At 35.3% G+C, this 22,877-nt stretch overlaps 1 protein-coding gene across 4 annotated transcripts in view; it reads left to right on the top strand.

Annotated features, from left to right (window-relative positions):
* The window catches only part of plekha7a (pleckstrin homology domain containing, family A member 7a), a 137,256-nt gene that overhangs the window by 96,464 nt on the left and 17,915 nt on the right, over window positions 1-22,877 (top strand). For 2 of the 4 annotated variants that reach the window (XM_073851055.1, XM_073851054.1), the window contains exons 10-18: window positions 3,570-4,037; window positions 5,903-6,434; window positions 8,992-9,075; window positions 13,199-13,306; window positions 15,898-15,951; window positions 19,527-19,595; window positions 19,694-19,774; window positions 19,868-20,017; window positions 22,706-22,807. In XM_073851055.1, the coding sequence (XP_073707156.1) occupies window positions 3,570-4,037; window positions 5,903-6,434; window positions 8,992-9,075; window positions 13,199-13,306; window positions 15,898-15,951; window positions 19,527-19,595; window positions 19,694-19,774; window positions 19,868-20,017; window positions 22,706-22,807 (1,648 nt within the window). The remainder of the gene's footprint in view (window positions 1-3,569; window positions 4,038-5,902; window positions 6,435-8,991; window positions 9,076-13,198; window positions 13,307-15,897; window positions 15,952-19,526; window positions 19,596-19,693; window positions 19,775-19,867; window positions 20,018-22,705; window positions 22,808-22,877) is intronic. The other 2 variants (XM_073851057.1, XM_073851056.1) reach the window with 1 other exon arrangement.

The raw sequence follows: 22,877 nt of genomic DNA, 5'->3' as shown, positions 1-22,877 counted from the left end.
CTACATTTTATACAAGTAATGGGTACTTTTACAGTACTACAAATCTGAGAAGTATTTTTTTTTTAAATCATGTAATTCTGGATAATAATAATAAAATTAAAAGCTACCTAACTGTACTTAGGTGTCTGAAAAAGTATATTTTTTAAAATATCCACCTTTTTCTTCAGCGCAGAAGTAAACCTATGGGTGAGACTTCCAGTTCATTAGCCCCTATAGGGAAATATCAAGAAGAATAACAACGTGCAGTAAACGATTAAGATAATACATTAAAATAATATGGTAAGACACACCAATTTGCAATATCAAGCAGCAAAACGAGCTGTTTTGTACAGCTAAAAATAGCTGGACGTGGATGAGACCGGAAGCCAGACCCATAAAATTTAAAAATGGCCATGCCCGCTCTTATGGGAAAAATAAGCTGGATATTATTTCCATAAGAACTTGTTTTAAAAGTATGCATTTTTTCACAAGGAACTGAATCATGTCTAACCATTAGAATAAATGTATCTACTCAGTCAGTACACAAACAATTACATCTCTAAATACCGTAGAAACTATCAGGACTAAAGGAGCAGCTGTTCATGTTAAAATGCAGATGGAGATTTGTCTGTTGTAGACTTTGAGTGTCTGAATGCAAAGAGCCACTAGAGGCTATTTCCTTTTAGTCTGTGCAGCTTGGATATTATTAGTATGACTGCAGAGTGAGCTCAAATCAAGATAGCCAGGCTCCCAGCGGCCATGTCTTCTCCAAATGTAGATTCACTCAGGGCCTGATTTAATCAAGTCACGTTTAGACTGCTATATATGGATCATTTGAAGCTGGAATTAATCTTTCATGGTGATACAGAATAATTTTTTAGTCCATGGTTCTTGTTTGAAGAAACCAACCTATGTGTATATGCAAAGTTCAGTAGACAATTTAGTGCTCATTGTAGTGGCAAGACTTTGCTTATAACTGATATTTAAAGAGATAGTTCACCCAAAAATGAAAAATTTTGTCATTAATTACTCACTCTTATGTCATTCCAAAGCCGTAAGCCGTATCTTCAGCAAACAAGATATTAAGATATTTTTGATGAATTCCGAGAGCTTTCCTACCCTGAATAAACAATGGTGCATTTGACAGTTTAAGCGCAATACGACATGAAAGAGAACTAATATACACTTAAAATACAAGCTTTTTTGTCAGGGTTTCCCTACTAAAATTCGCATTCCAGGGGCTAAATATTACTTCATTTGGGGTCGCTTCAACTTGCAGACATGAAAAACAACCCGCGGCAACAGTATTAAAGTACTCCAAAGTACTCTCCGTTTTGGAGAGTAAAATACAAGTTTTTGGTGGGGTTCCACTGCTAAAATTCACATTCCAGGGCCTAAATATCAGGTTATTGGGGTCACATCAACCTGCGGACATGAAAATCTATCAGTAGCAAGTGTTAAAGTACCTCAATTCCACTGAAAAATCATAGGCCTGTCAACAGAATTTAAAGAGACAGGCACGAAAACATTTAACATTTTCAAAATCGTATTAGAATTACTGCCCTTTAACCTGCATGTTTCCACCTATGGCGCTGTCATTTTGTTTTTGCAAGTGACAACGGTATACTGGTTCTAACACCATTGCAAAAATTCTAGCAAAGCAGGCTAACTGTTCTGTTACTGGGCACAGAGCACTAATTAGAGTTCTAGACAATGGCAGTGTATTTATTTATTTACTGTATATTATGCTGCTGCCACACTGATCTAACATAAACATGCAATTTCTTTCCCAGCTGTTTACCTTTACAGCCATAACAGACTGTTTTTGAACTCCTGTGTCTTTTTAACATAAACTTGTGTGTATTTGACAGTTTAAGCGCAATACGACATGAAAGAGAACTACTACATTTCTAAATTTCTGTGCGGGTGCTTCGAATGTGTGCACTTAGAATATCCTATATCGGAAGTTTAAACTAATATGGTTTAAAGCACATGATTTAAGTGCAATTGACATGATAATCAAAACCAAACAGATGTTTTTAGCAGAGAATCCGAGGGTATGAGCTGTAAAGGCACAGTCCTATTCTGGAAAAGGGGGCGGGAAAAGGGTTGCCAGGTTTACACAACAAAACCCACCGAATTGATACTCAAGAAACATTTCGGGTGGTTCCACTAGTAAATATTTTGACAGGGTTCCCCTAATAAATTTGCATTCCAGTGGCTAAATATTACTTTATTTGGCTCACTTCAACCTGCAGACATGAAAAACTACCTGTGGCAACGTGTGTTAAAGTAACCCAATTCCGTGGAAAAATCACATTTAAAGAGACAGGCACGAAAACAATGACATTTAAAATGGGCATTTTCAAAATCGTATTATAAAATTACCACCCCTTAAGTTCACTTTCACAAGCATAACTGACTTTTTTGTATAAATTAAACAATAGTAATAATATATCAGATGTTTAAACAAATATGGTTTAAAACGCATGATTTAAGTGCGATAGACATGATAATCAAAACCAAACAGATGTTTTTTAGCCCAATATTCGAGGTACGAGCTGTAAAGGCACAGTCCTATTCTGGAAAAGGGGGCAGGGAAAGGGTTGCCAGGTTTTCACAACAAAACCCACCGAATTGCTACTCAAAAAGCACAGTAAAAATTGTGTTCTGGAGGGTAAAGTACACATTTTTTGGCAGTGTTCCCCTGGTAAAATTCGCATTGCAGGGGCTAAATATCACGTTATTGGGGTAGCTTGCGGACATGAAAAGCAACCCACGACAACAGTGTTAAAGTACTCCAATTTGACGGAAAAACCACAGACCTGCCAACACTGGGTAGGGAGCAGCAGCTCATTTGCATTTGCACAGAAACAGCGTGTTTCTGCTTCCACTCAAAATGGGCATTTTCAAAATTATAACAAATGATCTGTGGAGTATTTTTAGCTGAGACTTCACAGACATTGTGGGGACACCTGAGACGTATATTACATGTTGTACAAAGGAGCAAAATAGGTCTCCTTTAAACAAATTACAGTTTACATGATTTGGACATTTGCATTGTAGGTGATGATCTCATTAGGTGATGATTTTTCATTAAAATCCTACAACTTCCTGTTAGTTCAGTAGAATGTATGGGAATACTAGGGAATACGAATATGGCTTAACTTTTATGACTTTTAGTGGGTTGCTGTGCAGTTGTTGGTTTGTTATGGGTGATTGTAAGGCGTTACTACTGTATGTGGCTGCTGAGGAGTTCTGATTGTTTTTGGTGGGTTGCTATGCGGTTCCTGGAGTATTGTGAATAGAGTATGTTGTGATCTTTGTAAAACATGTGGATCCTGGAGCTCAACAAATCTAGAGTTGTAAATCTAAAGTAAGACTTAGGGTTAGTTTACAGTGATGGATATATTTAGTTTCATGAGCGGATTCCCTCACGTGTAAAGGCTGGGTTACTGTATGTTCCAGTGCTGTGGAATGGTGTTAATCTATCAGACATGACATGTGATCCAGCAGCATGATAACAGCATCATATAATAGACTCATAAAACCTCCCTGACCTTTGCACATGCCATGTTTTTGCCACACAGGGACGAGTCGGATCATCCAGACCAAGTGAACGTTTCTGAGAAACTCAAGCAGCAGGCTGTTCCTCAGACCAACCACATCAACAGCTACGTGATTCCAGAACCAGAGGTCATCCAAAGTGAGGGGCTGCTGGAGAAGAAACGGGAGGGATTTGTTGGAGAAGTGGAGATTCAGGTTACTCCGAGAGAGATGGAGCAGGCGAGGGGGAAATCTACAGCGAGCAGGATAGTGGAGGTGGAGGTTTTAGCTCCAGGGTCAGCACCAGTATCCCAGGTTCCCTCTCGAGCCCCTTCCAGGGCCGTCTCGACCCCGCCAGTGCTGAGGAACGGCACGCCTGTAGAGCAGAATGGCATGCCTGGGTATCAAAGGGGTCCTACACCGTCTTCTCAAACTCCAGTTCAGGTGCAGAGGAGGAGTGCACTGGAGAAGGTGGAGAACTGGGTCAAAGTACAGAAGGAAGAACGCCAGGGGTGAGTGCACACATCTGTCACATATTTACACACACAGGCTGAATTTGGAATAGTGTATCTTCTTAGTAGAAATAGAGTAGTATGGTCGTATGCTTCTCTGAATTTAGTTACAGACATTCTGTACAGACAGAGAGTGGTTGTTAGAAGAAGAGTCAGATGTTACTGTGAAGAGTCATGGGATGTATCGCCCCCAAGTGGTTGAAAGCACAGAAAACAGCACCCAATATTGAGTGTGTCAAGTAGACATAGAACGCTTTTCACAATACTTTTGTAATGTGAAATACTTCTGAATTAATTTTAACTTTTTTTTTAAAAGCATGTTTAAGCATCAGGATGTGTTTGAGTTGTGAAAATTGGAAAAGTCTGAAAATAATAACAATAGAAATAAATAAAACAAGGCATTTTATGTTCTTTAGAATAAAATACACCAACCCCTCAGTAAGACTGGGGTTGTTTATTAAAATAAATACAATGCAATTTAAGAGTTATGGGTCAGTAGATTTATTGATTGATTTTTTCATAAAGAGGACCAAAGTACTCGAAATTAAATAATCAAATAAATAATGAATTCAATAAAACAGCAAATAAATGTAGCAGTTAATTCTGAAAAAAAAACCGAATTATTAAATAATGAATTTAATTATTTATTTATTAAATAATAAAATAAATCAATAATTGCATGTATCCATTTATTTTGTAAAATTCCATGAAAATATTGTTTAAATATTTCAAAGCACTTTCACACGCTACTGCTGTTTAAATATTAATTTTTTCACAATAAATAGTAAGCTGTCTTTTATAATAACATGCTGAATATTATTAATATGGTATAAATTATATATTTTTAATATCAGAGAAGATGCATTAAATTGTTACACATAATAAATGCTGTTCTTTTCAACTTTTTATTCATAAAAAATTAATGAAAAAAATGATGCAAAAATATTAAGCATGTTTTTAACATTTTAACATTTATAATAATAAATGTTTCTGGAGCACCAAATCTGTTAAAATATTTAGCTTTGCCACCACAGGAATAGATTACATTTTATTTACATTATTTATATGTTCATATATAAAATAAAAAGTCAGTTATTTTAAATTGTAGTAATACTTCACAATTTTACTGTTTTTAACTATATTTTAACCACTAATTGTTGCCTTGGTGAGCATAAAATACTTCTTTCGATAAAAATGTAAAAAAAATCTTACTGATCCCAAACTTTTGAACAGTAGTGTGCATGTAGTATATATATATATATATATATATATATATATATATATATATATATATATATAAAATTTTAAATAAAAATTAAAACACATTAAATTATATATATAATCATTTAATTTTAATTTTGGAATCGACTTGGTGGCCATGAATATCTATTTACTTTGTCCAAATTATACAACATAAATGTGACCCCGGACCACAAAACCAGTTATAAGGGTCCCTTTTTATACAAAAGCTGAAAGCTGAATAAATACGCTTTCCATTGATGTATGGTTTGTTTAGATACGACAATATTTGGCCGAGGTACGACTATTTGAAAAATCTGAAATCTGCGGGTGCAAAAAAAAAAAAAAAAAATTTTTAGAAGATCGCCATTAAAGTTGTCCAAATGAAGTTCTTAGCAATGCATATTAATAATCAAAAATTACGTTTTGAAATGTTTACAGTAAGAAATTTACATAATATATATTAATGATCTTTATTTAGTATTGTAATGATTTTTGGCATAAAAGAAAAATCTTGACCCATACAAAGTATTGTTGCTATTACTACAAATATACCTGTGCTACTTACTGGTTTTGTGGTCCAGGGTCACAAATGTTAAAATTAATAAATAATTTGGTTATCATAGGTTTGTTTCTATGGATGGTACAATCCCACGCCGGACCCCTCCCATTCATCCGAAGTACGGCACAATAGACAAGTACCAGTCTTTACCAAAGGCCGCACGGCAAAGCCCACCAACCGCTCACCATCAGTTGACCAGTGAATACAAATATTCCCATGACCGGCTTAATCACTTCCAGATGACCCACGGCCATACTCAGCGACCTGCGACGCACGACAACACCGTGTGGCAGCTCTACGAATGGCAACAGCGACAGCAATATAGGCACGGCAGCCCCACTGCCCCTGTGTACACTCCCGCTCCAGACTACTCCACCGCCGTATCGTCCACCAGAGTCAACTCAGATGTTGCTCGCTCCATTTCTGTGCCTCCAACCCTGGCAGACATGCCTCCACCCGGGCCTCCTGGGCCCAGACTGCTGTCTCCACGCAGACCCCACACACCTGCGGGACGGGTTACAGTCAAACCTCTGGAGGACAGGCCAACTGTGGAGGTGCCGCCATCAAACTCTCCTCACCGTGTACACTCCTATAAGGTGAGTAGGTGACAAAAACAAACACCTTGCTTATCCATTAAACCACAATCCACATTAGTATTAAATACAATTCCAGTCAAAAGTTTTTGAACAGTAAGATTTGTAATGTTTTTAAAGAAGTCTCTCCTGCTCACCAAGCCTGCATTTATTTGATCCAAAATACAGCAAAAGCAGTAATATTGTGAAATATTTTTACTATTTAAAATAACTGTTTTGAATATATTTTCTAATGTAATTTATTACTGTGATCAAAGCTACATTTTCAGGATCATTACTCCAATTTTCAGTGTCACATGATTCTTCAGAAATCATTCCAATATGCTGGTTCACTGTTTAGTAAACATTTTTTTTTATTATTATTAATATTTAAAACAGTTGAGTACATTTTTTTCAGAATTCTTTGATGAACAGAAAGATCCAAAGATCAGCTTTTTTTTTTAAATAAAAAGCTTTTGTAGCATTATGCACTATATCATTCAAAAGCTTCAAAAGTGATAATAAAGACATTTATAATGTTACAAAAGAACCTGAGAAAATTCTACTCAGCTCTTTCAAAATAATAATTATAATATTAATTTTTTTTTTTTTTTGAACAGCAAATCAGAATAATAAAATGATTTCTGGAGGACCATGTGACTGGAGTAACGATGCTTTGAAATCACAGAAAAAAGTTACATTTTAAAATATATTCAAATAGAAAACAGTTCTTTCAAATATTTAACATTTTTCAAAATGTTACTGTTTTTGCTGTGCTTTGGATCAAATAAATGCAGGCATTGTGGGCAGAAGAGACGTCTTTCAAAAATATGAAAGAACTTTTGACTGGTAGTGTGCAATAAAGTCTTTGGGGTTATTAAAGATTTTGAGGTTATATTTCTTAAAGACTCTTATGCTCACCAAGGCTGCATTTGATATAAAGATATATATTTTTATTTTTAATACATATAAAAACATAATTTATACCTATGATGACAAAGCTGAATTTTCAGCATCATTACTCCAGTTTTCTGTGTCTCACGATCCTTCAGTAATAATATTAATATGCTGATTTGGTCCTCAAGAAACATTTATTTTTTCGAATATAATGCATTCTGTTGAATAAAATTAGTATGTAAATTCTGTTAAACAAAAATCTCACTATGCATTACATGAACCTGACCTAAGCTTCTAAGCATTTTCAAAAAACACAATGTCTGGCGGTAGGTTTAAAACTCTCCTTTAAAAGAGAAGTGGTTAAGTCTGAAAGAAGCATGCTTTTAGAGACGTCATGATGGATGACAATACTGCTCCGAAACTCTTGATCAAATAACACCAGCCTTCAATGTTTTCAAACTGGCAGCATTAGTCCATCTGTCTCCAACAGAGTTGTAATTCAGCATGAATTATCAGTAGTGCCTCTGTAATGGAACGAGTGCCAGACTCAGAAAGTGCTTGAGTGGGATGATTTTTCTATACTTCAATTTCTTCATCTCAAATGAGTTTTCACCCAGCAAGCAGACATGTCTAATCCAAATGATGACTTGAAACTTGACGGAATCCATGATGATTATTAAAGGGATAGTTCACCCAAAAATTAAAATTCTGTCATTAATTACACACTCTCATGTCGTTCTAAGCCTCTAAAACCTTCGTGTCAGTCAGAAGAGAAGAAATTGTTGAATAAAGTCAGTTATTTTAAAGTTGTTATTTTTGTTTTCTTTGTGTAAAAAAGTATTCTCGTAGCTTCCTAACATTATGCTTGAACAATTGATGTCACATGGACTATTTTAACGATGTCCTTACTACCTTTCTGGGCTTTGAAAGTGGTAGTTGTGTTTCTGTGTATGCAGTATATCTTAATTTGTAGTTTTATGGGTTTGGAACAACATAAGGATGAGTAATTAATCAGAGAATATTTTTTTTATGTGAACTATCCCTTTAAATGCAAATATTTTGCATTTCAAAGGTTTTAAATTGTGGGCTGTTTTTTTTACGTTCATGTACACTAATATTAAAAAATCTGGGGTCAGTAAGACTTTTTATTTATTTAAACAAATTAATACTTTTCTTTAGCAAGGATGGATTGAGTTGATCAAATAATTGTGACAGTAAAGACATTTGTAATGTTACAAAAAATGTCTATTTTAAATAAATGCTGTTATTTTGAACTTAAAATTCATCTGAAAAATCCTGAAAATTGCATGGTTTCCACAGAAGTAATTTTTCAACATTGATAATTATAATAAATGGTTTTTGAGCACCAAATCAGCATATTAGAATGATTTCTGAAGGATCATGTGACACTGAAGACTGATGCCGAAAATAGATTTTGAAATATAGTAAAACAGAAAACATCCATTTTAAATTCCAATAATATTTGACAATATTACTGTTTTTACTGCATTTTTTAAATAAATAAATGCAGACAACCCCAAACTTTTGTAGTGAAGATAGTACTATTATGATGTTATATGCTGACATGAGGACATACTGAAAAACAGATAGCTAATATCTGTTTTTTGTTTTGGTGAAGTATATTTAAATGTGTTCATCTCTTTTCTTTTTTATCAATCTGCAGTCGGCCACAATAGAAAGACGCTCAATGCCTCCATCTGGCTACATCACACATACAGTCAGTGCACCCAGCCTGCATGGAAAAACGGTAAGACACATTTTTTATCGTTTCTTTATAGGAACAAAAATATTTAGCCATTACAAATACGTTTAAATTAGATTATAAGGTTTACCTTGTCTCTTCAGTGCTGCTATTAAAGAGTCTTTAAGATATCCTACCTGTTCGCATTACAAAAACATACCTGTGGGAACTTTTTCACAAGGCGCAAAATACGTACCAATAAGTGAACACTAGAGGCGGTAAAACAGCAAGCACTTGTTATCATTTTCATGCACAGTTATAGCTCCATTAAAGCTCCATTTGTTTCGCTTTCCAGATGTAAGCTTGCTTAGTGGAGCATGGAGTTGGAAAATGTTAGAATGCAGAATCCTTGAGTACGAACCCCATGAAAAACATGACTCACTATAGCCCCTTTTACACATACAATCCTGACTGGTAAATTGCCGGTAAATTACCGTTAATAGAACATGTGCATAGGACCTTTTCAAAAATACCGGTAAATTAATTCCGGCAATTTACCGGTAAGGGTAGTTGTAACATTACCAGTAAATTGCCGAAATGATGCTGTGTGAACACGGAATGAAGATTACCGGTATGAGCACGTAGAACACGCTGATGAATAAAGTTTGCTTTGGTCCAGATTGGCCAATCATAACGTTCTTATAGAGATGACGTGATTACTCTGAGCTGTTGACAAAGCTATGCTGCTTGTTTAAATGAGTTTTTCTTTGTAAATATGCACTTGATGGATATCTTTGACCATTGCGTCTCGTATTACAGCTGTTTCAAGTGAGAGATGGAAAAACAAGCAAAAACGGCATGCTTGCGATTGTGTTTTTACGTCACATTCGCTTTTGTTCATACTATCAGGTACATTTAGGCCCTGTTTACTCTAGTGTGTTTTCGTTTTAAAACAGCATTTTAAAATAAAAACTAATCTCGTCTACACTAGCGTTTTTTCTGCATTTCAGAAACGATCTCAGTCTACACTACACATATGACCATTCATGCAGGTACAACCATAGATATGTATAGGTACAGTAGATTCCCTATTGTTTAAATGGAGGACATGCTTGGAGCGGTCGAAAGGGGAATCTACTTATACCAAAGTCCCTTTAAGGCAAGTCATTCCACTCAGTGAATCGTCTCTCGGGCATGCAAGTGCAGCTCTTATTTCTTTGAATGGGGAAACATCAAATTCTCCAAAACTGTTCATCAAGCTTACGATGAAATTTCATATTTGAAATCACCAATGAAATCTGACAAGAACTGCCTCATAAATATGGTTCCTTGTGCTCCAATAGCACTAAAAGATATATATATTTTCAGGCTAGATCAGCCAGTGCGCATTCATAGTACTGAGCGCACATCTTAAGCCGCAGTCGCACTAGACTGAGCATGCGTGATATGACGTCATGCTCTGCAGCGTTTTTAAAAAAAGTTAAATTCAGCACATGACAAACAATAATATATTTAAAATGCAAAAAACGTAGTGCTGCAGTTTTAAATTTAGGACCTTTTCATTCAGCTAGAGGTCATGCTGTGACTTTCGATCTCTTGTTGGTCACACGGTGTCATGTGATGCGAATTCGCAGGTCAAAATTCACCAAGCTTGAAATTCACCAATGAAACAATGAAAATTCACCAATGAAACGAAGAGTGCAGTGTGACCGTGTCTTTAGAACGCTGATTGTTTCTATAGCAACCAGGACTTCTAATGGCAGCTGCAATGACACGCTGACTTTACTAATCAACGACTGGCTCTTTCTTTAAGGCAGAGCTTCGCGGCCATAATGAGCGTTGCATTTTTCCCCATTCAAAACTAGATGAGTGACACGTCTTGGGTATACCTATAGTCTTTGCCTATACATATCTATGGGTACAGCCACAAGCATTATGTTATTGTTTACATGGTCATCAAGGATACGCAGAGAGAATGTGGGCAGCCATGCCATCGTTTTGGTCCATTTACACTGAAATGCAACCCCAGAGTTTTCAAACTAAATCAGGGTCGACAGCATTTTCAAAATGCGTAACTGTAACAGCCGTAACCATAGCAAATGTTTTGCATTTTAAAACGAAAACACACTAGTGTAAACGCAGCCTTAGGAGTAGGGCTGCACGATATTGGGAAAAAATTACTTTGCATATATTTTTTTCTTGCGATATATATTGCGATGTGTACAAATTCATTTATGTTCATCAGGTTGTTTTGAACTGCTTAAAAATCAAATAATAATTCAAGAATAATTGGGGTAATTTTGTAAGCATTTTCAAAGAATAAAAAAATGTAAAAGTACAGTATAATCAAAACCCTGAAATAAAATACTTTTTAAAGCTCATTTTGGGTAGTTTCATAAACAGTTTGACTCACCTTATTCACTGTCAATTCAGGCAAATCAAGGCTCTAATATGAAATTAATAATGAATGTTGCTTTTACCCTGATGAAAGGGAAATCAGCTTCTTCCTTTCATGAAAAACATTAAAAGCTTAGCCAAGATGGAGGAACAGCTGATCATAGCTGTTACAGGGAAAACATTTTTTAGCAGCAGAGCTACTGCAAGCAATTTTTAGTTTTGGAAATCTATTTATCTTTGTTTATTTATCTTTGCTGAAACTTCCGCGTCTTTAGGAGAGCGCGGGTCATGGTTGCTTAGCAACGGCAGACGCCACTCTGCCACTCAAGTTACAGAGCGCTTTGGAAAGAAGGAGAAAGCGGCGCGCCTAGCGTTTTCCACGCGTTTTTAGGCGCGACCATAGACTGTAAAAAATATGGACGTAGTATCCGTGACGTCACCCGTAGGATTTTGAAGCGCTATTTTGAAGCCTATAGTGGGCGGGAGTCGGCCGTCGCCATCTTGGAATCGCGTCACCGCGCGTCACTCCCGGATAATCAAAAATGGGCAAAAAGGCGGGACGTGGGTGGAGCTTGTTGCTGAAACCACGCCCGCCTAGCGCGACAGTGGTGACAGCAGCGGCAATCCCCCTGTCACTCAAGTGACCACGCCCTTAATTATGCAGAACTTTAAGGCTTAATATAACTTAAACGGATGAGTTATAAAAAAATTCACCCCCCTCACAGTTGACATGAAGGGCAAAACTAGCTATATAGACCAAAACCATTTTTTGAACCAGGCTGTAAACATACTTTTTTCCGCTGTAAAGTTGGGCATTTTAACATGGGGAGTCAATGGGACTGACTCCCTTCTGCAGCCAGTCTCTAGCGGCCAGTCGATGAATTGCAGTTTAAGTCACTTCCGTGTTGGTTTCAATAGAGAGAGCGGGAGGTTGCCCCTTGGGCGCGACATGTGAACGGTCCCTTAAATTCGTAGTGTTTCCGCGAGTTGTGGCAACAACTGCCAGGCACTCCCGACAAAGCACCTGTTTTTGGTCAGCAGCATCCTTTTTGTATCCAAAATACTTCCATATGACCGACGTTGCGTTTCTTTTTGCGATCAAATCTTCCATTTCGGCGCTTTTCTCCCGTCCCGCGCTCATTTCGTCATGCGCACGCAGAGACTGCATGCATGAAGTAGGTGAAGCAACGTGTGCATTGTAGTTTTTAAAGAACCTTTAAACATGAGTTAATTACTTTATTTTAGACAAATATAGATCCGTGAATAGAAAGTTTAGAAATATAGAAAGTACATTTTTAAATCAGACACACAATTTTTTTTTGCCCCGCATCGTGACTGCCACGATGTGACATTGCGATGACGATGCTGAAACGATCTATCGTGCAGCCCTACTTAGGAGTATTGCAGATGGTGCGTTATTAAAAACATCACAAAAAAACTTGGAGTTTTAGCACTATTTTAAAAGTCAGAACTGCGGTGACACATACAAAACCACCGTCAAACATTTCAGTTCACGCCCTTTTACTGCCGCTCAGTGGAAATTTCACATCAAATATGTCACAAAACGTACATAGCAGTACGTATTTCGCATTTTGCGGAAAAGTTCCCACAGGTACATTTTCATCATGAGATGAGGTTGAAGATATCAGCAATCAAAGTGGCATAAAATCAATGACCTCTGCTGGTGGAGCCGGTCCTCTTCTTTTCATGGCTGCAATGGGCACTTGTGTAAATAATCTGATCACGTGACTCTCTCTCTGCCCTAATCGTACCCTCCCAACCTGTGGTCCAGCCGGAGGAGCTCACCCTTCTCCTCATCCAGTTACGGAGACACCAGGCCATGATGGCAGGTGTGCGCCACAATGCGCTGGCCCACCTCCAGCAGTTGACTCGTGTGAAGGTCAGGGCTTGGCCTGCCCAGATAGCACCTCTCATTACTAGCGTGCCTCTGCTGCTGTTATTTGCCCCGCCTGGCTCTATTGTAGCTCCCTTGGCTTTATTACATGATGCTTCTTTGTATCGTAGCATGGCATGTCATGCTTAGGGCCTGTATCTGGCTATCCCACCATCGGCATGAATTGTATGTAACTGGCCTGAGGCATTATGCATACTACATGAGTATGCTTTGCTGTTGCTCCAATGTTTGAAAATGCAAAGATCAAAATGTTTGCTTGCATGAAGTAGTAGGTGTATGCTGGAGTCTGTGGTCCCCATGAAACCTTATCAGATGTTCTGGTTTGCAGGGTATGTGAGATTATTTCAACAGTAACGTCATGCTTTGTTATTGGAAGAAATAATATTGTATGTGTGCAGATGTTGCTCTAAGTGTAAATAATTTGGTTTGTACTGAATGCTTTGGCATCAAGGATTGAGGTAAAGTTAAACGAATATTTGGTAGCACTTTACAATAACGTCTCATTTGTTAAAGGGATAGTTCACCCAAAAATGAAAATTCTGTCATTAATACTCACCCTCATGTTGTTCCAAACCCGTAAGACCTTCGTTCATCTTTGGATCACAAATTAATACATTTTTGATGAAATTTGAGAGCTTTCTGAGCATGCATTGACAGCAACACAACTACCATGTTCAAGGCCCAGAAAGGACATCGTAAAAAAAAAATACTGACTTTATGCGACAATTTCTTCTCTTTCGTGCTACTCTTCAATGTGTGTCGTGGTACAGTCTATGCAGTGTCAGAAAGCTCTCAGATTTCATCAGAAATATTTTAATTTGTGTTCTGAAGATAAACGAACATCTTACAGGTTTAAAACAACATGAGGATGAGTTATTAATTAATTTCAATTTTGGGTGGACTATCCCTTCTATTGTTAGTTCATGTTATCTAATGTTGTTAACTAATGAAACCCTATTGTAAAATACTGTATTACCAAATATTCTTTTCTTTCCAACCTAATCTCAGTGTAACACACTCAGAAAAATCATTTTCTTAATCTATACTTTTGTTTTCCTGTAAAAAGATATAAACATTCTTAAAACAAACATTGATTTACTTGAGAAGCAAAATTATATATATTAAGAGTTATTTGTGCTTTATATGCTTAGGTTAAAGGTTAAAACCTGTTTTTTAGGTTTATGCTTAAAACAAAAACAATTTGCTGCCAAAGTAAAAAATATATTCAATGAAATTTACAGTGTATTCTCTTACTGTCTTATAAAACATTGCTTCTTAAGTAAATTTACACTGCTGTTCAAAAGTATGGGGTCAGGGTGACTGTTGAAGAAATATATTGATCAAAAGTGAGAATAAAGACATTTATAATGTTGCAAAAGAAATAAACGCTTTTGTTTTTAGCTTTCTAAAAAAAACAGAATCAGCATATTAAAGTGATTTCTGAAGGATCATGTGACCCTGGACCACAAAACCTTAAATAGCACAGGTATATTTTTAGCAATAGCCAAAAATACATTGTATGGCTCAAAATTTTCGATTTCCCTTTTATGCCAAAAATCATTAGAATATAAGTAAAGATATTTTGATATAAGAAGATATTTTGTACATTTCCTACTGTAAATATATCAAAACTTAATTTTTGATGAGTAATATGGATTGCTAAGAACTCCCTTTGGACAACTTTAAATGCGATTTTTGTCAGTATTTTGATTTTTTTATTTTTTTATTTTTTTTTTTTTTTGCACCCTCAGATTCCAGATTTTCAAATAGTTGTATCTCGGCTAAATATTGTCCTGTTCTAACTATCCTAAATTATACATAAATGGAAAGCTTGTGACTGGTTTTGTGGTCCAGGGTCACATATTAATGAATTGCATTTTCAAATATATTGAAATGGAAAACAGTTATTTTAAACTGAAAAAACTGATTTACGTCTTTTAAAAGAAACTTTGGGTATTAAAACTTGTATGGCTTAATATAACGTAAATTATGTCTCTTACTGAAATATGTAGTAAATATACCATTGAAAGACTTATGTTGTTTAATTAAATCCACATCATTTTATAAATATTTTGGACTATGGGTGCGCCATTTTTTCGAAGACATGAAATGATTGCACTCTGTGAGCTATTGGTGCTATTTTTACCACAGACATGCAGACATTTCACATCATCGAAATAACAGCACCACCCAAAGTCAAAAATATGTATAAAACAATTTAGATTTTTTGAAATAACGTAAATCTTTCATGGGTTTACTAGGACATATTTAAGTAAGAAACATCATTTATGTTTTATTGAGCCATATAATGTAAGTCCTAATACCTGGTTCCAAATCGTACCAAACTTTGAGCAGTAGTGTGTATAGCTGTCACTTGCATGTAAATGCGAACAGTGTGCAACCAGATGGTCTGTGCTTTTAAGCCAGTATTGTGATATGTTTAGTATGTCCCAAAGCTGGCATAACAGGTGCAAAGCCAGCTATTGCTGTAATGCTATCACAGTGTTAGACTAAAGTGTGTGGTGGATATATAAAACAACTGATCAGTGTTAATTATGTTTTCCTGCTACTTACAGGCTGATGACACATACATGCACTTGAAGAAGGACCTGGAATATTTAGATCTGAAGGTGGGACCTCTCCATTTCCGTCTCTCTATTCCTGTGTTCTTAAACCTTCTGTATTAACACACTAACACAGCACAGAAACCTCACTTGAGGCGAGGAATCAAGAATTTGCTTTCTTTCAGAAAATTTTTATATTTAGTATGCATAAAGAGAAATTAAATGGTTTCAGAATGGTAATAGTAATGATCCAGTCAATGGCTATAACTGTCTATCTCCGTTTGCCACAGATGAAAAGTTTAGAGCCATTGATCCTCATGGTTCACAGTGTGTTACAAACCTGCAGTGCGGGGGGTTTGAGACCACTCTGGAACGTAAGCACTGTCAGCATCCAGAGTGTCCGCATTCCCATTGCTTTACACGGTGCACATAGCTTTGTGTTGGCACAGGCCTGGCACCTGCACGCCTATCCTTCCTGCCTTTTGTGATATGTTGCGCTGTGGGATGTGATGTGTGATTGGGTCAATGAGACGGCAGGTCTGGATGGGGCGGGCAAGCTCAGCGCATGCGCAGGGAATGACCCACATTTAGCCAGCTGATTCTCCAATGCATTTTGTTTCTTTCTTTAACAATTTATCTCATAGGATCCATCAATGTGATATCTTATAGATGATCCATATGTTGTAGCAGTAGAATGTTCCTCTGAAACTTCCTGTATGGCCTACAAGATCAGTGTTGGAGAAAATGCTTCTTAAATTCTTAATTCCTCTTGAAACATTAATTTAGAAAACTTACTAGCTTCACTACAAACTGCTAACAAAAGCCAGGTTTTTTTAACTACACTGAAGGGGCAGTTTTTAATTTTATAATTATCAGATAATATGATTTATTTAAAAAGAGCAGGAGTTATCTGGCACAAAATCAATAAGAAAATAAATTAGACTAATAGCATCAAACTTATTTAAAATAATAAAACTAAACTAATTTCTATACTTTTATCTCACAATTCTGACTTTTTTTCTCAGAACTGTGATATAAACTCGCAGTTGCAAGTTATAAAGACAGTATTGCATGATATAAACTCGCAATTGCAAGAAAAAGCTCAGAATTGTGGGATATAAACTCTTATATAACTTTATATCAATTGTGACTTTATAACAAGCAGTTACAAGTTAAGTCAGAATTGTAAGATATGAAGTCATAATATAAATTCATAATTCTGAGAACATATTAGTCTATTTTTCTTTCAGATTTCAACTTTATGACTGATAATTGCGAGTTTGTATCTCACAATTCTGAGAAGAACAGTTTATATCTCACAATTCTAACTTGTAGAGAAATAAGTCAGAATTGTGAGATATAAACTTGAATTTACAAGAAAAAAAGTCAGAATTCACAATTTTTTTTTATCGCAATTGCAAGTTTATATCCTGCTATTCAGACTTTCAATTATGAGTTTACATAATGCAATTTTGGGAACAAATATCAGAATTACATTTATTTGGTTTTTATTGTGCCGGAAATGGGCTTCCATATTAAACTGATCAAAATTCATCAGTTGATAATGAGAGTAAAAACATTTATAATAATGTTGCAAATGATTTCTATTTCAAATAAATTGTTTTTTTTTATGTCTGTTTATCAGATAATCCTGAAAATCATTAAAATGGAATCTAGCAAAGATATTAGCACCACACCTGTTTTCAACATTGATAATAATAAGAAATCACCATGTTAAAATGATTTCTGAAGGATCATGTGACACTGCAGACTGGATTAATGGCTGTGTGTATATATATATATATATATATATTTAAAAAAAATGTACAAACAGTTTTTTATTTAAATTAATTAAATTATATACATTGTAATATTTCACAATATTGTGTTTTTACTAAAGTTTTAATCAAATAAATGCAGCCTTGGTGAGCATAAACATTTTCAAAAACATAAAAAAAACCTTACTGATGCTAAACTTGTGAAAAGCAGCATAAATTAATCAACAAAAACAGTGCCAGCAACTATTTATTGTTAATATTATACTAATAACTACATACCACTTAAAATACCTACAGTTGAGGTCAAAAGTTTCCTTACGCCTTTCAGAATCTGCAAAATGTTAATTATTTTACCAATATAAGAGGGATCATACAAAATACATGTTATTTTTTATTTACTACTGACCTGAGTAAGATATTTCACATAAAAGACATTTACATGTAGTCCACAAGAGTAAATAATAGTTAAATTTATAAAAATGACCCTGTTCAAATTATTCTTAATACTTTGTTACCTGAATGATCCACAGATGTGTTTTTTTTTGTTGTTGTTTGTTTAGTGAACCCTTTCCAACAATGACTGTATGATTTGAGATCCATCTTTTCACACTGAGGACAACCGAGAGACTCATATGCAGCTATTACAGAAGGTTCAAAAGCTCACTGACGTTTCAGAAGGAAACACAATGCATTAAGAGCTGGAGGGTGAAAACTTTTGAACAGAATAAAGATGTGTACTTTTTCCTTTTTTTGCCTAAATTTCATATTTTTTTCATTTAGTACTGCCCTTTAGAAGCTACAAAAGATGCTTACATGTTTCCCAGAAGACAAAATAAGTTACATTTACCCAGATCTTCAAATTCCTTCACCTGTACTCAGTGTGAAAAGATAGATCTCAAAGATCATACAGTCATTGTTGGAAAGGGTTCAAATACACCAAAAATGCTGAAAAACCAAATAATTTGTGAGACCTACAGGATTTTTCTGAAGAACAGTTGGCAGTTTAACTGTTTTCAGGTCAAACAAGGGACTCATGAACAACTATCACTAACAGCTGTGGATCATTCAGGTAACAACACAGTATTAAGAATCAAGCGTATGCAAACTTTTGAATGGGGTAATTTTTATTTTCACTTGTGGACTATATGTAAATGTAATTTATGTGAAATATTCAGGTCAGTACTAAATAAAAAATAACATGCCTTGTGTATGATCCTCTTATTCTGGTAAAATAATTAATATTTTGGAGATTCTGCTAGGTATATGTAAACTTTTGACCTCAACTGTACATATCATTACAAAAGGAAGAATAATTTAAATATGCATTTGTAAATCTGTTTTTGTTCAATTTTATTTAAATGAATTATCCAGATTATTTCAATTGGCCTTCCCAGCACTATTTGTAAGAAAGAATGAGTTTGAGTGTTCTTGCGTGGCTGCAAGGCTGTGTGTGAAATAATGAGAAAATAAAAAGTAAGCTAAGTTGTAGCTTTACTATTTTTAGTCACTTCCTCCCCCACACACTGTCCAGTTCATCGTTGTCCAGAACATTGGATTTCTTTTATGAGTTTACCATGCAGCGTTTTTTGTTGAGGCTTTATTTTAGACATTGCATTTATGTCCCACAGCTGTATTCTGTTAGCATGAAGAGCGTGAGACACCATCCTGCCATTGTGCTTCCAGAAAGCTTCAGCTCCTACATGTGTGCATTAGAAAAAAAGAATACTGTCTCAAAGCTTCTCACTATGATTTTCTATAGTGTCCATTGTATAGTGTTGGTCTTGCTTTGCTTGTGTTGAATTAGATGTGTTTCTGTCTGTGGAGCACTAAGACAAGAAGGATTTTCTTTGAATTGTCTAATAGGTGAGTGGGACAGAAACTCTGAAAGGACGGCCGGCAAAACCAGTAAAGGTGGCGGAAAGTGACGTAGATGTGAGTATAGAGGACAAATCAGTGTAACAAGTATTTTACATTATTTAGCTAGATTTTCTGGTCTGAACTGGTTTATAATGCTCTGTTTCCTCCTGCAGGTGACACTGAGTCGATTGTGTGAACAAGACAAAATACTGCAAGAGCTTGAGTTCAGACTCAGTGGACTTAAGGATGATAAGGTGAGGCCATTTCCAAAGAAAAGCACAGCTTTTGCGTTGATCTTGTTATTATGGGTATGTCAGAGTTAATTTCTTTGTTTGTTTTTTTTCTAGGACAAGCTTGAGTCTGTTCTGGATGTGTCCCACCAGCAGATGGAGCAGTACAAGGATCAACCGTCTCACGCTGAGAAGATCGCCTACCAGCAGCGGCTCCTTCAAGAGGACCTGGTGCATATTCGAGCTGACATTTCTAGAGTGTCAACGGTGAGTATATTACATGATGTAGACCGACGGTGTGCCCTATGACCATTAATACATATTTGTTGGAAATTGATACATTAGTGATAACAGGACGTGAAGATTAAGAGTGCAACAATTTTAAAGGAACAAATTAAGTGTGTAGCTATGTTCTGTATTTTATGGAAGCCCATTTCTGCCATGTAAGAACAAAATTATGTAGTTAAAAATACATACTTTAGTCATAATTATGAGATAAAAAGTCTAAATTATGATTTACTAAATCTAAATTATGAGATAGTCGAAATTATGAGATAAAGTCGAAATTATGACTTTTAAAGTCTTAATCAGGAGATAAAAAGTTGAAATTATGGCTTTAAAAGTCTTAATTAGAAGATAAAAAGTAAACATACCTAAGTCATAATTACCAGATAAAAAGAAATTATGACTTTACAATGACTTTCACTTTCAGAACAAAAATGTACAGATATGTACTCACCCCCTTGTCATCCAAGATGTTCATGTCTTTCTTTCTTCAGTCGTGAGGAAATTATGTTTTTGTGAGGAAAACATTTCAGGATTTCTCTTCATATAATGGAATTCTATGGTGGCCCCGAGTTTGAACTTCCAAAATGCAGCTTCAAATGGCTCTAAACGATCACAGCCGAGGAAAGAAGAGTCTTATCTAGCAAGACGATGGGTTAGTTTCTTAAAAAAATTACAGTTTATATACTTTTTAACCTCAAATGCTCGTCTTGTCTAGCTCTGTCTGTACGCTTGTGTAGAGATTAAAAAGTATATAAATTGTTATTGTTTTTAGAAAATAACCAATCGTTTCACTAGATAAGACTCTTCTTCCTCGACTGGGATCATTTAGAGCTCTTTGAAGCTGCATTTAAACTGCATTTTGGAAGTTCAAACTCGGGGGCACCATAGAAGTCCATTATATGAAGAGAAATCCTGAAATGTTTTCCTTAAAAAAACATAATTTCTTTACGACTGAAAAAAGAAAGACATGAACATCTTGGATGACAAGGGGGTGAGTAAATTATCTGTACATTTTTAAAGTCATAATTACAAGATAAAAACTTTAAAAGTCATAATTATGAGATAAAAAAAATGAAAATACGACTTAATCGAAACTCTGACTTTAAAAAGTAGAATTACAAGATAAGAAGACTTTTTATCTCACAATTGATTTTTAAAGTCATCATTTCGATTAAGTCGTAATTTCAACTTTTTATCTCTTAATTATGACTTAGGTAGTGTTGGGTTCGAGTCCACCTAAAACGAGTCCGAGTCTAGTCCGAGTCTTTAACCAATTGAGTCCGAGTCCAAAATGGGGCAAGTCGGACTCAAGTCCAAGTCCAAATGGGTCGAGTCCGAGTCCAACTAAACACTACTGTTTGTCAGTATATTAAGCTTGTTTTAACCTTTACAACTAGAATAAGGCAATGACAATTTAAATGTAACAAAAGCAAACCTCTGTTGCTAATTGACATTTTGATTTTTGATTTCACACCATCTCATAATTAGTGTCCTGCTCAGCAAACTTAAAAGTAATGTAACAGAAATTATAGCTTATGTATTGTGACATATTTCAGAGTAAAACAGCTTTTCGAATGTGAAAAATTATAGGACAGGACTTGACTTTATTTGTTGTTATATAGTAAATGTATTAATTCAATGGGGTGGGTAGGAAGCTTATTGAATGAGACTTGAGGAGCAGAGAATGCACCTCTTATCTCTGATTGTGACTGTGTTTTGGGTTTTAAATTGACGAATGGTTAGACCTGAGACTGGGTAGATGGCATTTGACATTTTTATTTCTTGGATGAAAATGAGGCTGTGAGGGTTACTGACAGTTTTCAAGTAGCAGTCCATGGAATCCATGGAATAAAAGAGTAAAAAATTCTGAAATTCTGACTTTATTTTCACAATTCTGAGATTTTATTTCACAATTCTGATTCTATATGTCCCACACTTCTGGCATTTTTCCCTCAGAAATTAAATTGAGTTATAAAGTCTGAAATACAATATGTGACCCTGGACCACAAAACCAGTCATAAGGTTAAATTTTACAAAACTGAGATATATACATCATATGAAAGCTCAATAAATAAGCTTTCTATTGATGTATGGTTTGTTAGGATAGGACCATATTTGGTCGAGATACATCTATTTGAAAATCTGGAATCTGAGGGTGCAAAAAAATCAAAATGCTGAGAAAATCACCTTTAAAGTTCTTCAAATTAAGTTCTTAACAATGCATATTACTAATCAAAAATTATATTATGATATATTTATAGTAGGAATTTTACAAAAAATCTTCATGGAACATGATCTTTACTTAATTTCCTAATGATTTTTGGCATAAAAGAAAAATCAATAATTTTGACCCATACTATGTATTTTTGGCTATTGCTACAAATATACCCCAGCGACTTAAGACTGGTTTTGTGGTCCAGGGTCACATATATAAACGACATTTAAAAAAAAATTCTGAATTGTGAGAAAAAATAGGTAAATGTAAAATGTTATAGGTTTAAACAAGTAAGTAATTAAAACATTCTCAATCTTACTGAAGGAAAATAAACAGTCTAATGATTAATAAATAGTAATAATGAAATTATTTTACATGGCGAAAATGTGCTTCCATAGTCATTTAACAACTGTAGAAAAAGCTTTAATTGTTCATATATTTGTATTGTTCAGGAGATGGCAAAAGCATGGAAGGACTACAGCAGGTTGGAACAGTCGGTGGAACAACTGAGGGACGTCCTGCAGACTCAGATGAATCTCTGCACATCACCTCAGGTCTTTTTTTCTCTCGATTTCTTAATCTTTTTTTACAGTGATGTGTTTTTTGCTATCATGTTTTTGTCTT

Source organism: Garra rufa, chromosome 11 (genome assembly GCF_049309525.1).
Source record: "Garra rufa chromosome 11, GarRuf1.0, whole genome shotgun sequence".
In the NCBI taxonomy this organism is placed as follows: domain Eukaryota; kingdom Metazoa; phylum Chordata; class Actinopteri; order Cypriniformes; family Cyprinidae; genus Garra; species Garra rufa.
Note: the sequence above shows the minus strand (reverse complement) of the source record. Positions and strands in the feature narration are given on the sequence as shown.